At 50.8% G+C, this 14,887-nt stretch overlaps 2 protein-coding genes across 8 annotated transcripts; both read right to left on the reverse strand.

Moving 5' to 3' along the window:
• Positions 1–156: 156 nt before the first annotated feature.
• Positions 157–5,820, reverse strand: Rgs19 (regulator of G protein signaling 19). Of its 6 annotated transcripts, none has more exons than XM_028885208.1 (6): positions 5,712–5,820; positions 3,101–3,197; positions 2,838–2,959; positions 1,418–1,492; positions 1,093–1,327; positions 157–1,012 (listed from the first exon to the last, which is right to left on the reverse strand). In XM_028885208.1, the coding sequence occupies exons 2-6, from the start codon at positions 3,128–3,130 to the stop codon at positions 821–823; spliced, it is 654 nt and encodes a 217-aa protein (XP_028741041.1). In that variant the 5' UTR covers positions 3,131–3,197; positions 5,712–5,820; the 3' UTR covers positions 157–820. The 6 variants fall into 6 exon arrangements, with proteins under 6 accessions (XP_028741041.1, XP_028741044.1, XP_028741042.1 ...); XM_028885211.2 differs by lacking the exon at positions 5,712–5,820 and adding an exon at positions 5,203–5,691; XM_028885209.2 differs by lacking the exon at positions 5,712–5,820 and adding an exon at positions 4,999–5,196.
• A 6,020-nt stretch (positions 5,821–11,840) lies between these two features.
• Positions 11,841–13,489, reverse strand: Lkaaear1 (LKAAEAR motif containing 1). 2 transcript variants are annotated; one of them, XM_037205513.1, is made up of 4 exons: positions 13,394–13,489; positions 12,310–12,707; positions 12,061–12,183; positions 11,841–11,975 (listed from the first exon to the last, which is right to left on the reverse strand). In XM_037205513.1, the coding sequence occupies exons 2-4, from the start codon at positions 12,697–12,699 to the stop codon at positions 11,916–11,918; spliced, it is 573 nt and encodes a 190-aa protein (XP_037061408.1). In that variant the 5' UTR covers positions 12,700–12,707; positions 13,394–13,489; the 3' UTR covers positions 11,841–11,915. The 2 variants fall into 2 exon arrangements, with proteins under 2 accessions (XP_037061408.1, XP_037061407.1); XM_037205512.1 differs by having other exon boundaries at positions 12,061–12,707.
• Between the last annotated feature and the right edge of the window lie 1,398 nt (positions 13,490–14,887).

Genomic DNA, 14,887 nt, shown 5'->3' on the forward strand with positions numbered 1-14,887 from the left:
TCCTCACCAGACATGGCAGCCCAAGGACCTGGTACCCTTTCAGGATGTTTTGCTCTGTCTTTCACTCTGCTCACCACATGGGAGAGGATGGTCTCTGGGATGAGGTCAATTCTAGCTTCAAATTGCTCAAACTCCCAGCAACTTGGAGAATCAAAGTACTGGGTGCTTTGCTTTATTGGACCCATAAGATGAAGATGACCTTGTGCCATCAGCTTTGTTCCCACCAGGCTCTGGGAAGACATTTCACCAAGTATACAAGGGTTTGGGATCATCTCCAGTTACATCTCAAGCCTAAGAGTTGAGGCCAGTTCTGAGAGCCATACCTTGGGCAGGGCACAGGGTAGAGATGGATGATCCTCTTCTCTAACCTCCTACTCTAATTGTGGGATAAACAGAAACTTGTTTTAAAAAGGTCAAGAATATGATATCATGTTTTTGGCATGTGGAAGAATACAGATGAATGTGAAAGCTTTCTTTTTTCTTTTGTACAATAAGGACATATTTCCAATTTTAAAGTTCATTAACATATAAAATATAAATGGGCTCTTCATTTGAGCCTGACTCTGAAGTCCCACATCTGGTTCTGAGGAATAAACAGTTCTGCTACAAACCTGTTGGCATAGAGGCTGTTCTCTATGAGAACATCTCCTGGGCACATGACTGGGGGGTCTGATGCACCATCTAGGAGACCCCCAGTTGGAGCAGGCTAGGGCAGAGCAGAACACTGCAGTTACCACTGAGACTGAGTCTACTTCCAGCCAAATGGGGCAGGGTTAGCCCCTAGTCTGCCCATAGAGTAGAATACGTGTGTGGCAAGCACCTAGGCCTCAGAGGAGGACTGTGGGGCCCCCTGGAGTAGCAGAGAACGGTAGGTGGGGGAGGTGAGGAAGCGAGGATAGGAGTCCCGGTGCATGAGGGTGTAGATCTGCAGCTGTGCATCATCAAACGTGTGTGGCGATGGCTCCTGCATCTTCCTATTGATGCCTTCTCGCACACGAGAGTCCAGGCTCACCTGTGTGGCAGGCACCAAGGTCAGGGGGTGGGGCGGTGCCCTTCCCAGGCCACCCCCACTTATCCCTGCATTTGGCGCACCTCCTTGGGGGACAGGATGGACACGTAGTCCTCATAGATAAGTCGCGCCTTCTCATCCACCACATGTTGGTTGGCCTCTGCTTTCAATTCCTCACAGGCCAGCCAGAAGAGCATGTTCTCTTCACTGTATTCTGTGCGTAGGAATGCCCGGAACACACTGCGGCCCGTGGGGCTATGCATCAACTTGTCAAAGGACTGTGCCCAGCTTTGTACTTCCTCAGGGCTTGGTGGAGTGCTGCAGGCATTAGGGCCGGACCATGTCAGACCTGAGACATGCACACAAGTACACATACATTCATGCATACACAATGGTGGCTGTACTCACCAAACTTCACAGCTGGGGAGGGGTTGCAGCTTGCTTTCCCGAGAAGCCTGCCAAGCTCGCTGCCGTTCTTGGTTCCTAGAGGCAAAGGAAAGTGGCACTACCTTATGTACTTGGGTTCTTTACACATCACTATGGCTACATGGATGCTTTGGCATGTGGGTGCCTAGCACCAGTAAGTCTCTTAGTGTGAGCCTTCCTCACATCCTCTTGTTCCCCCACTGAGGCCTCTTTCCTAGTCAGCACTTAGACTCCTCTGATTTCTGGTGTCCCTCCCTCTCTTTGGACTGCTGGGTAGAACCATACTCTTCAAGCCTAGTTCCAGCTCATTCCTCAGGCCACTGAAAAACCACACTTCAGGCTAAATATCAGCAATATGACTCATCGGCTAATATAGGTTAGAGCCCCTCTAATGTGTCTGTACCTGGATCGTGAACCCTGCTCCAAGGGAAACTTCTCCCTGTCAGTCTATGCTCAGCTGGCACAATGAATGTCTCATTGCCACAAGTGTGGAGACAATTCAGTTCCCACTGGGCCTGACTTCTCAGCAACAATACAGCTGAAGCTTCCAACAAGCCCTACCTATTCACATTTCATTCCTTGAATCTTGCCTATATACAGGTCTTGATGGTTTCCTGTTCAATAGATCCCTCAGTCCATGTAGGGCCAGACTGCTGTAAGGTAGAGAAAACTTCTACCATCAAACACCCACAAATCTTAAATACCTTTCTGCCCATGGCAGGCTGTTCCCTTATCCAAGTCTCTTCTCAAATGTGTCCCCTACTACACAACATCAGGGGTCTGGGCAGCTCTCAGTGGTATAAACAGGTATATGGTGAGTGCATGGACACCATATGCATGGCACTTGCTTGGCTTTGCATATAATATACCCCCAGCACACCAGGTTTAAGAGCCACACAAAGGGGCTGGAGAGATTGCTCAGTGTTTAAGAGCATTTGCTGATCTTCCATAGGACCTTGGTTTGGTTCTCAGGACCTTCATCACGTTGGCTCTCAACCATTTGTAACTCCAGTTCCAACACCTTCTGACCTCTTCAGGTACCAGATATGCATGTGGCACACAGACATATTCAGGCAAAACACTCAGACACATAAAATTTAAGAGCCATATAAAGTCCCTTAGAGGATCTGGGCACTACTACCAGCCAATAAGGCCCAGCAGTCTCTGGACAGGGTGATGCTGTGGCAGGGGCACCTGCCTACAAATAGTTTCTTGGAAGACTCTGGAGGGTCTATGGAGGACTGAGTCTGAGCCCTAAAAGCCACCCCATTCCAGCCCTGTACCTCTCCTATGAGCTGCTCCCCAGGCCCACATACCTGTTTGGTGCCTCATTAACCATGTACCCCTGCCCAAATGCCGTGGGGTCTTCCCAGTGCAAGCTGCACCCTCAAGGTCCACATACCAGGAACAGCTGCAGCAGCAGCACCAGCATAAGCAGCAGGGATTGCGACTGGGGGGTCCTGAGGGAGCTGCATCATGGCTGGACATCGAGGGGGGCCTGTCCGCCTCCTCTGGTCCTGTGTGCTGAGGAAGAGTGAGCTGCCTCAACCTCCCCTCCAGAATTCACTGGACCCTGTGTCTCTGCCCACCTGCCCAACTGGCTGTGCCCCCAAGGTTATGCTATCTTGGGCCTCAGGAACCCAATTAGAGGTGGGAAGTGCCTACCTGTTTCTCAGCCTCATGTGGGGTGGGCATGGGTGGGTGGAGGGGGTCGCCCAGGTTCTGTGGTGCCAGCTCTGGACCGTCACTGCAGCCTGGGAGCCTGGTGGATATGAGAAGAGTGTTGGAGTTCTGACTGACCTGAGCCCACCTTGTAACCTCTGCACTAACCTCAGGGAGAGGTCCCTCAGAGGGAGCTTGGTCAGAGCTCTGCCTCAGCCTTCTACCCCAAGCCTGAGTGCTTACCCCATATAGAGGTGCCTGAGTCAATGGTGGGGCTACTGCAGTTGGGCCTCCCACAAAGGGCTCTAAGACACCCCCATCTGCTCGGTCCCTGAGAAGCCGGAAGCCTGGGTTCCTCTTTCTTGGCTTCCGGCTCCTGGCCCCTCCCAAGGGGACTGGAGCTACAAGCTGGTATGGAGGGGGTCAGATATTCTGACTACTCCCTCCCTCTAGGGAGGTGGGTAGAGACGATACCCAGATGACTGCAGAGGGTAGGTCTGAAGCATTGAGTACTTGAGTGGGACTCAGAACAAGACTTCCTGAAAGTGAGGAATGGGAGGCAGGTTATGCACTGATGAGAGGTGTGTACTCAGGTAACAAGATTCTTTGGATCTCAGCTGCCTCAGACACTCCCACTTCCACCCTGGTTTCCCTTTATCTCCCTAGGATGCAGAAACAGAGAGTGCTAGCTATGGAAGCTTGGTGTGGCAATGTGGGAGGATCAGCTGCTTAGCTGGAGCCTTGGGCTCTTCAATGGGTTTTCTTATGTTTTATTATTCTTGATGTTTGGACCACACTTTCACAGGGGGTTCTAGGAACCTCTCAGGCCACTGAAAGCTGACTTCAAATGCTAGTGTCCCCAGGAAAAACAGAAGGAAAGCATCCAGTCAGCACCTTGGCAGCAGTTTTGAATGCCCCCTTTCTCCCCAGCCTATGTTCCTTTCTGTCCTGGCAGAGGCCATCCAGACTTGAAGACCTCTGCTCTGTCCACCTTCCTCTCATCAGCCTGGAGCTCACATTACTTTCTCCATGAAATTCACCCTCCTGTAGCCCCTCATCCAGCAGAGGCCCTCTAATCCTGTTCTGCCTGAGCTCTGTACACTGAGGGCAGCCTCACCACCGGACTCGATTTCCGAGATGGTGGGTTCCCAAGTCTCCAAGCATGCAAACCAGGACACAGAAGTAGCTTGAGTTGTACTTCCCTGGAGTTGAGCTTCTAGAGAAAGGAAGGGGCATGGTAACTAGAGGTCTCTAGGCTCTCCAGAGTTGTCCTCCTTCATACCCTCACCCTGCAGACCGTCCCTCAGATGCTCCATCTCCAATCAGCTGACTGGACAGGGAACAGCCTGGGGTGTGGGGTCTGGATGCTGGGGTCCAGTGGGTGCAGAGACAGGTGCCTGCCCTTTTCCCCAGCTGCAGGCTCTGGTCCTGGCTCCTTGCAACCATCAGAGGTCAGTTGGAACCACCTATGTCGTCCAGGGTGCTCTTGACTATTGCCTCCCTTCTTTCTGGGGAAGGGGAACCCAGAGTCTGAATTAGGGTTTTCCTGCCCCACATCCGGATATTGGAGGGCCCCTTCCCTCCCCAAGCCCCCCAGACGTTAGCCTCCCAAGTCTATACTGAGAGACCAGATGCAGCTAATCTGGTCTCTGGGGACAGAAGCTCCCTGGGGAACGGCTACCGTTTGCTCCATAGAAGAAAAAAGAATGTCCAAGCCCGCCCAGTCCAAACAAACAAACAAACAAAAAAAAAAAAAAAAAAAAAAAAAAAAAAAAAAAAAAAAAGAAAAGAAAAAGAAAAAGAAAGAAAATGGGACGATTCCAGAAAAAAAGTCATAACCTTTGGGAGGGGGCTAACAGGGGTTCTATTCCCCCTTCTATCCCACACTGTCATTGTCCTACCTGTACCTTCATGGCAGGCCAGACCTCTCTCACCACGGCGAACCCTGCTGCCCAAGCCCACCTGTGGGACGGTAGGCCCCCACCCAGTTCCTGCTTTCTGCTGGTGGGGTCATCTGGAGGGCTGGTCTCTTTTTCGAGGTCCCTCTCGCAGTATCTGACGCCCCCACCCCTTTCTTAGGGAATTCGCCATGGCGCCCCACTCACCAGCGACCTAAAGGCGGATGGGGGCGGGAGGGCCAGGTTCGGTCTGGGCCCCACCCTGGCTGCCGAAGGGGCGTGCTCTAAAGCAGCAGGGACTTAAGTCAGACGATGTACTCCTGGGTATTCGCGAGGTCGGAAGGCGCACAGAATCCCGCTCGGGTGGGGCCGGGGGGCGCAACATTCACCCCTAAGGCTCTCCGGGCCCGAGTGGCAAGAGGACCCAACTGGAAGGGTGGGTAAGGTGGTGGATCTGGTGTCTTGTCTGGCCCCTCCCCACTAGGCTAGCGGGCGGGAGACACGGAAACCTGGGTTCTTCCGGCCCCCACCTTTAGCAATTACTTCTCAAAGCTCTGCACTGAAGAAAAAGGGGAACCTTGTTCCCTCCCCCACGCGCAGGGAGTGGGCTCCCGTCCCACCGCGACCAAGGTCCACGTGGACCGGTCACTGAAGTCCGGGAACAGAGCCGGCATCTACATCGCCGGTGCCCGTCCGCGGTTCAGCACCGCACTCACCGCCGAGTCCCCGAGTCACACCACCCGCGCGCTCCGAAGTCCTGCTGGTCGCCGGGGAGGGGGCGCAGGCGCAGTGCGCAGGCGCCTCCGCGGTACTTCCCCAAAGAGAGGGGCCGGGACTTCCTCGAGCCCCAGCGCCTGCTCGCCCGCAGTGCCCCGCCCCGCGCCCGCTCCCGCGCCCCACCCGCGCTGGCGTGTCGTCCCGCGGTAGCGTGGCATGGTGACCCTGACGGGTGACTCGTACAGACACAGTGGAATGAGCCGGCGCTCCGTCTGGTTAGCTAGGTTTTCCCCGGCCTTTCCTTTATGTGGTAGTGCACTGAGGGGCACCAGAGCTGAGTCCCGTGTGCTCCTTGGCTTGTCTGGATAAGAAGAGGCCTTTGGGAAGGACTGGCCTGTGGTACTGCCCCGTCTGGCTGACCCCTTCGCATTTCTGAGTCTGGTCTGTAATGCGAGGTTAAAAGTCTGTCACTCTGCTGTGGAACTTTCCCAGAGAAAGGGAGGTTCAGGAACTGCAGCTTGGTGGGCACTGTGAATACAGGTTCTTATATCAAATTACCCTGACAGTTTCTAGGACCTGGTTGAGTCCCTGTTGACCCCTCCAACTGCTCCAAGATAGACTTTTCCACAAATGACCTTGCTCTTTGGCCAACTCTTCAGATTCCTTATGTTTGGATGTAGATTTGAATTAGCTCATTATTCCACATCCCAGTGTCCAGGGACCCCAACCCTACTTTAGACTTGGTCTGTAGGGTGTATGTGGTTGCTTGGGCCGCGTGGTTCCTGCTCTTCTTAGCACTGGAACACAGCTTGACCAGTTCAGGTGTTGAGGTCTTGCTAACAAAAATGCTTTTCAATTGCACAGGTTGTATAAGCTTACCACCCAAGTCAGAGATGCAAAGCAAACACTTCACATGAGCTCTTCATGCAGTGGGGCAGAGGCAGACAGACTAACCTGGAGCTGAATGCAGTGGACTAGATGGGGAGACAGACAGAAAAGGGATGGGGTGAGATGTGAGGAGGGCAGGATGCTGCCATGATGCTCAGAGAGCCTGGATGAAGAGAGAACAGTAGTCTGAGTCTGAGTCTGAGACTACCAGGCTTCCTGTAATGCCATGTGGGGCTTGATGAATTGACCACAGAACCCTTTGGCTGCCAAAATGATGGATTCCAAAGCAAGATAGCGGCTAAGAAGCCCATCTGAACAGTAGTAATTGCTTTAGATAATAGTCCTGAGAGATGGACACTGTTCAGAACAGGGAGCCCAGTAGAAATGGGTCAATACCAGGTAAAGGCCACAAAACAAAGCTGGTTCTGCAGTATTTGATATGGGCAATGGTCTGTGGGTAGAAGTCAGTATGCTTCCCTTCAGTTCATTTTACATGCCTACTCACTTGTTCTCTACCACCTTACATTTGCCCTCCACTCAATTAGCATCTTTCTTTAAGCACAAAAAAAAAAAAAAATGCCTCTAAATCCAGGAACAAGACCAGGAGCACTGAGCAAGTGGTGCCAGTGGGGATAGAACTTTAACCCAAATACTCTTTTCCAGAGCAGGAACCCCCAGCTACACGCAAGCCCCACTTAATTGTGCATGTGCCACAGGCTTTGTATCCCTGTAGGATTTTCTTCAGACAAAGGGATCCTATGCCATCTTCCTTAGCCCTCTCTGTAAACCCAATCCCTCACTGATGTGGAGATCAAGTGGCACGCTTAAGCTGGTCTGACACTTGGTGTAGAGCTCTTGTGCCATCGTTGAGCAGGCCTTCTCAGGATGTTGGCCTTTGTTCTCAGCCCTCTGCTCTGAAGTGCTTATATGAATTACTCACTGTGTGGGACACTGCAGTGATCTTAGGTATCTCTGTAACCACCATAAAGAAATGCAGGGTCAGAAAAATGATGAAATAATGGTATGACTTTACTAAATAGATGAAGTTTTTCTAGGCACTTAACAAATCTCCAAGAAACAAATCCTGGGGTCTAGACAACAAGGAACTTGTCCAGAGGAACCCAGCATTGACTATCATCTGGTATAATTGACTGTCATTGGAGGACTACACCTGGGTATGTATGACCATCATTCCTGGATGAAGAGACTGTCTCCTTTTCCCTATCCATACCCATGTCCAAACCTGTAGCAGGGTCCTGTACTGTTGTTCCCTTTGGGGAAGGGGGCCAAGTAGGCGCAGAGCCAATGACACAGACTCTGGGAGAATGTCAAAACAAGCAGCTCAGTTTATTCACGAAGAGGCAAGTAGTATATATCCTCCACCCCACCCTGAGGGAAGGTCTGATGAATATGCATCTGCTGGTGTGACATGGCTGCCTATCATTGGTCCAGGTCATCTCTAGATCATGTCTCAGCTGCTGTTGCTAAGGCCCTTAGGCAGACTCAGGTTGGCTCTCAGAAAGTATCTTTTTTTTACTGGTTTGGGCTGGCTGGTCCTCAAGCCTGTTAGGGATGAGTCATCCCACATATCCATCCCTTTTTATTATTATTATTATTATTATTATTATTATTTTTTTTTTTTTTTTTGGTTTTTCGAGACAGGGTTTCTCTGCGTAGTTTTGCGCCTTTCCTGGAGCTCACTTGGTAGCCCAGGCTGGCCTCAAACTCACAGCGATCCGCCTGGCTCTGCCTCCCGAGTGCTGGGATTAAAGGCGTGCGCCACCACCGCTCGGCCCCTTTTTATTATTTTATAGGACATGCTCTGTGGGAGCTAAGGTGCATTGCCCTAACCTTGTTGACCCCACCTCAGGAGAGCTCAGCTTAATAGACTGTGCCTGCCTTTGGTTGGCTTACCAAACAAGCTTGTACCTGTTATTGACTAGCAGCCCTCGAAGAGCATCAATCCTGGAGAGCTGTCTGGGTGGTGGGCTTTAGACAGTAGCCTTCTGTATCTCAGTGAGCCATGTATACATTATCTCTTAGAGGACTTTGTTCTAGGTGTCTGAGAGCCAATAAAACCTGTAGGGTCACCTTTGTGGCTGCCTTCTGTTGGTGAACCTATTGCAGAAGATATTTGAACAAGAGAAGGATTAGTCAAAAATTCAGTCTTAAGGACATGGTTGGGATCCTAGTCATATTTATTGTGCTAATGGAAGTCTTTCTGGTGATGCATTAGTGACCTTGTAGGGGGTGAGGCAATTGCTTGATATCTAGGGTCGTGTGCCAGTGATGACATGACCTTTATTAATGCCACAGTAGCAGGGCAAATCATACATTACCCCTCTGAAAATTCTTCTTTGACCAATGTCTCTTGGTCTGTTACTGGATGCACACCTCTTGAGGGTATCCATATTGGCATGGTGGTATTCTGGGGGGAAAATGCAAGCATACCTTCACCCCCAGGTTAATAGGTGAGCAGGTAGTGCCATTGAAGAGTGATGGGATCCCTCCATCGCACCAAGGGCAATGGTGTCTCCTGAGGCAAGTAAATAGGTGTGTTGTCTAATTTGGGCTTGTGTGACAGGGTTAACCTATGGTTCTTGGTCCATGAGCATCTCGAGAAACATCGATGTTATATTGTATATTAAAATGAGCCTGAGCCTTGGCCTGATCATCATAGGCAGCTCACCAGTTAAGGAAGACCAAAGGCTCCAACACAGTCTTCATCAAATGGTACCAGTCATAGTAAGTCTGTAACTGCACTGCTCATTGCCGTAGGACTTGCTCAAAATACGGCAAGTCAGGACCTGACTCATTAGCAGCCTTAGGGACCAAAGACAGGTCTGCAAGAGGGGTAGGTATCCATGGCTGGTTGGAAGCATTGGGGTCCACATTAACTGAAAATGCCATGGTGGGCATGTGTGGCACCATAGGTGGAATAGGCTAGGAGGTATGCAGAGCAGCTCTCTCAGCAGGCAGACATCCAGTCAAATCACTCCATGGATAGTGCAGTGGGGGGGTAGCCACTCGAGACATGGGGGAGCAGAGATAGGGGCTGCCAGTACAGGCTTGGGTGCTGCCGCAATCATTTCCTCTCTTTCCATCCCTTTCCTTCACTTTATGCCTATTCTCATGCCTCTCCTTGTCAGCAGAGGCAGAGGAAATATCAGTCATGGATGGAATGGAGGTGATAGATAAGTTGGTGTTACATTGTTCCTGGCAGTGATTATTGTGGGCCTTAATGACCTCTTCAGTAGAGGAGGACTTTAGGCCAGCGATCATAGCCAACAAAATGGGCATAAAAACCAATTGGAGGGTTACTCCTGAGGCCACTTCTTTTTTTTCTGGCCAGGAACAGAACTCTCATCCAAAGATCAGGTTTCCACATGTTCTCTGAAGAGATTCATGGAGCAAACTCCACAGCCTCCATCCAAAACCTTACTAGTTCTGATGTTGTAGCCCAGAGACCCTGGCTGGTTAGGAGGAACTTGAGGGCTCCAGTAGGGGCCTCTTTATGGTGAGGGAGGAAATTTCCCAAAGTGTTAGAAGGTGTGATAAACAGCAGTGACTGTGGCTCTGTTTCCTGAGGGTCCAGCCCTTATATGGAAACACCAGGCAAGCCTGAACAAAAGCATGTACCACCCTACCGTGCAGACAGACTCACAAACAAGACAAACACAAGAAGAAAGTGGGGGTCCCAGCATATACCTGCTGAAGGGACCGAAAGCATGCAACGTACAGGGGCCTACTCACCGAAATACACCACTCGAGATGGTACTCAACCAGTGCTGCACATGAGTAAAGGGAGACAAACAGTCCCTGTTGCCAAGCATCAGATAGCCCGGGTTTTGGCACCAGATGTGGCAGGGTCCTGTGCTGCTGTTCCCTTTGGGGGAGGGGGCCAAGTAGGCGCAGAGTCAATGACACAGACTCTGGGAGAATGTTGAAACAAGCTGCTCAGTTTATTCAGGAAGAGGCAAGTATTATATATCCTCCACCCCACCCTGAGGGAAGATCTGATGAATATGCATCTGCTGGTGTGACATGGCTGCCTATCATTGGTACAGGTCATCTCTAGATCATGTCTCAGCTGCTGTTGCTAAGGCCTTTAGGCAGACCCAGGTTGGCTCTCAGAAAGTATCTTTTTTTACTGGTTTGGGCTGGCTGGTCCTCAAGCCTGTTAGGGATGAGTCATCCCACACAAACCTACTATTTCCCTGCTCTGCCATCCTTCTCATTGCCTGAACCCCACCTCCCTTCCTCCTGAGAACTGCTGATGATTTGTGATTGCTGCCATTTGGGTTTGGATCAAGGCCCAGGGCACCAATAGGCCAGAAAGTGAGAAGGGTCATGTACAGGGGGAGAAGACCAGCTGAGGAAACAGAGCCCTGGGAACTGGCCATCAATCAGTAAGATCCTTCTGGACCACAGTTTTGATCTCTTCTCCCTCCTTTCTGTTCTCTGTTCCATGCAGAACCAGTGGGAGCTCTCATGCAGGGCCAGGGAGCTGTCTACCTCCCTACAGCTTCCACCTCTGTGCAACCTGCTGGGTAGGGGCTGGGAAGGAGGACAAGGCCAAGGGATCAAGGGCCCAAAAGACCACAGGTTCTGCAAAGAGCCCATGCTATGGAGAAGAGGAAGATGAGCTGCCCAGAAACAAGGGGCTTTTCAGAATCTAGTGGTCAGAACAGGATGGGTGGCTTCCTTCTTGTGCTCCGTGTTTGGTGGATGAGTGGGCACAGGAGACTGTTTCTGATGAAAGGGAGGCTCTGGGTGAGTCTTGTCCCACCATCCAGGGACCTTGGAGAGGAGGACCCCATTCACAACCTGTTGATCCTCTGGGCATGACTGGACTCTCCAAAGGCCAGCTTTGGCTTTGCAATCATTCCCCCTCCTAGGATGCCACCCCAGTCCTCAGATGGAATGACCCTAACTTTGGAGACATCCCTGATTTCTGGGAGTGTCCAGGCAGGCTCATCCCTATCCTTTTCCACATTAGTACCGCCCCCCCTCCCACTCACCTCTATGGCCCTGAACAGCACCCATTGCCTGATGGGGACAGGTGGTTGGGACATAGGAGTGTCCCGTGCTGTTACTTTAACATTCACCCACCGACATCTTACTTTGGAGAGCCCATCTCTTGTACCCTGAAGTCTGTGACTGTGGCTGTGGGAGAGGCAGCATCCATGCTTGCCCTTCCCATTGGGAACCCAGGAGCAAAAGAGGGAAAAGACCCGAACACCCTCTGAAGAGAACTTTATGTGAGAGGGTGGGGAGCCGCTCTAATCCAGGGTCTCTGTAGACCAAGGTCGTAGTCATCGTGGGAAGATGCTGCCATCTACAGCCTCTTCCAGGATTGTCTCAACACGCCTCCGCTGGTGAGAAAGGGGTTAGGGTCAGTGTGTGATGAGGCACGGGGCCCTCCTATCCACTCCCACCCGTCTTCGGTTTTGCCCGCACCTCTTGACGGCCCAGAGGATCGGGGATCTTCGTGGGCTTCAGTTGGGGTGGTAGGAACAGTTCTAGCCGGATGGCGGCGCGTGCGGAGCCCTGCTTCTGGATCAGGAGAGCGATTTCCTCTGCCTGGGAACCGAGCTTACTGAGCAACCCTGGCGAGCTGTCCAGAGGCAACCCTCTATCTGCCTCCTCCCTCCAGCAGGGTGGGCCCTCTTTCGGGGGAGGGGCGCTTCCAGTAGGCCCTTTGCATACCCTCATTCGGGTGTAGCGCAACCTCAGCGCCCGCACTCGGCCGCGGGCTTCTGCGGCCTTGAGAACGCCCAGAAGCCTATTCTGACGCTCAGCTGGTGGTTCAAATGCCTGCGTCCACATGCGTGGGTCGGGCATGCAGTAGGGTATCTCCACTGACTCGCGTGGAAAGATGGAGGCGGCCGCGCCTGCGTCGTCGAGCAGGTCTCCAAAGAGCAGGTAGCGGTGGCGTTGTTTGGGGAGCATGGCCGTCAGCCTCTCCTGAGTCAAAGCCCAGCCTGGCTTCGGAGGCTCTGTAGTCCACGGGCCCTTCATGCCTTTCTTGCCAGCTCCAGCTCCTGGTTCACTCTTTTTGGCCCGCTCCCGTGCACCCTTTACTCCCGGGGATGGCATGCTCCAGTCTGTGGAAGAAAGGGGACATCCAGCTACTTAGGGGAACACTGTGGCTCTAGCTGTGTTTCTGTGAAACTTCTTGTAGCCACTTAACTCAGATCCCAACTGGTAGCTGACCCTGTGCATATCTGCAGCAGGGTATGACTTTCTAATTCTCTCCAGTTTTAGGAGTATACCCAATTTAGGGGTATAACACAAGATGGACTGTCCTGCATGCCGCTGGTGCTCCACAGCCCACATCACTATGGTCATGGGTCATTCGGCGTCCCCTGACTCTGGAGCTCCATAGATTGGTCTGGTTCTGTGCCTCGATCCCTAGTCTTTGGTTGGGGTAAGGTTAAGGGCATGACTCCTTTATAAAGGGCAGAGGACCCCACCCTGTTAGTGTGTCTTCACGTATCTGCATGTGTATGTGAATGTGTAGTATTGCAGGTGTATGTGTGTTTGTATCTGTGTAAGGATGCACATATGTACACTGGGAAGCTCAGCCTCTGTTCTGACCTATCTCCAGGGTAGAGATGTGGGGAACAGAACCCAGGGAAGCCGGACAAAGGAATAATGGCTCAGAGTGAGAAAGGAAGCCAACCCTAGCAACCATTGCCAACCTAGCCGCAGCTCCTGACTTCCTGTGGGTGAAGGAAGAGACCTGGTTGAGTGCTCTCCTCTAAATTTGTCTAACCCATTGCCCACCTACCAGCTCAGCATCCAGGCCTCCCCACCCAAAGTCCTCACACCCTCATACTTTCTGCCTTTTCTGTGGGAAAACACGCTTCAGTTTTGAATCTCTGGGCTTGTTGATTATGTTGCTTAGCAACCTGGAGCCCCACCCTCCCAATCTGCAGTATAATGCACTACTACACAAGTATTAAGGTACAGGGATTAGGGCCATGTGTGTGTGTTGTGTCCTGTCCCAGGTCCTCTCCCATGGACCACTTGAGTGTAGCTGAAAGTTTTTCTCCTGTCTGCCAGCCTCGAGGTCCTGCAGCCGCTTATAAAATAATCATTCAGAGGCTTAATATTATTTACAAACTGTATGGCCTATGGAAGGCCTCTCGCTAGCTAGCTCTTATATCTTAAATTAACCAATTTCTATTAATCTGTATGTTTTGCCATGTATCTCGTGGCTTTACCAGTCTGCCGTCATGTTACTTCTCCTTTGGTAGCAGCTGGCGTCTCCCCAGACTCCACTGTTCTCTTTCCTGTCTCTCTCCTTGGATTTCCTGCCTGCCTCTAAGCTGCCTTGCCATAGGCCAAAGCAGTTTATTTATTAATCAATGGGAACAACATATATTCACAGTTCTTGTTTGATACTGTTTGTTATATACAAAGCAAACAGCCCACAGAGTGGAAGAAAATCAAGTGGTTGATATCCAGAATTTATAAACAATTACAGTTGGGCTGTGGTGGCTCATGTCTTTAATCCCGTCAGAGTCAGGCTGGTCTCTGAGTTCAAGGCCAGTCTGGTCTACAGAGAGAGTTCTAGGACAGCCAGGGCTACACAAAACCCTGTCAAAAAACAAAAACAAACAAACAAAGGGCAGAAATTAAACACTAAAGAAACAAAATTATCAATCAACAAAGGCAAATGAACTGAATAGACAGTTTTTTTTTTAAAGAAACACAAATGTTTAATAACTATTTAGAAAGTGTTTAATATTCTTAGTAATCATTGAAATGCAAATTAAAGCTGCTTTGAGATACCACTTCACCCCAGTCAGAATGGCTATCTGACAACAAATATTGGAGGGGATGTGGAGAGAAAGGGACTCATTCAGTGTTGGTGAGAGGCAAGTTAATGCAGACATTGTGGAAATCAGTTTGGAGATTTCTTAAAAAACTGAAATTAGAACTACTGTATGACTAAGCTATTTCACCTCTGGGCAGAAAACTCCATACCCTGCCATAGAGATATTGGCACTTCCATGTTTATTGTTGCTTTATTGACTATATTAAAGAATTGGGCTGGGTGGTAGTGGCACACGTCTTTAATCCCAGCACATGGGAGGCAGAGGCAGGCAGATCTCAGTGAGATGGAGGCCAGCCTTGTCTACAAAGTGAGTTCCAGGACCATTACATGGGGAAATCTTGTCACAAACAAACAAAAGAATCGGAATCAAACTAATTGTGCATCAACAGATGAATGGATATTGAAAAATTAATGTACATATATAAAATGAAATACTCTTCA

Source organism: Peromyscus leucopus, chromosome 4 (assembly GCF_004664715.2).
Source record: "Peromyscus leucopus breed LL Stock chromosome 4, UCI_PerLeu_2.1, whole genome shotgun sequence".
NCBI lineage: Eukaryota > Metazoa > Chordata > Mammalia > Rodentia > Cricetidae > Peromyscus > Peromyscus leucopus.

Bases quoted from the DNA above. Each gene is read 5' to 3' on its own strand.
- Rgs19 (XM_037205508.1), bottom strand. From the start codon at position 4,333: ATGCCCCTTCCTTTCTCTAGAAGCTCAACTCCAGGGAAGTACAACTCA. The intron at 2,960-3,100 runs GTAGGCACTTCC...ACTCTTCCTCAG, and splicing joins CACATGAGGCTGAGAAACAG to CACACAGGACCAGAGGAGGC. The intron at 1,328-1,417 runs GTGAGTACAGCC...TAATGCCTGCAG, and splicing joins CTCCCCAGCTGTGAAGTTTG to CACTCCACCAAGCCCTGAGG.
- Lkaaear1 (XM_037205512.1), bottom strand. From the start codon at position 12,699: ATGCCATCCCCGGGAGTAAAGGGTGCACGGGAGCGGGCCAAAAAGAGT. The intron at 11,976-12,060 runs GTGCGGGCAAAA...CTTTCTCACCAG, and splicing joins ATCCTCTGGGCCGTCAAGAG to CGGAGGCGTGTTGAGACAAT.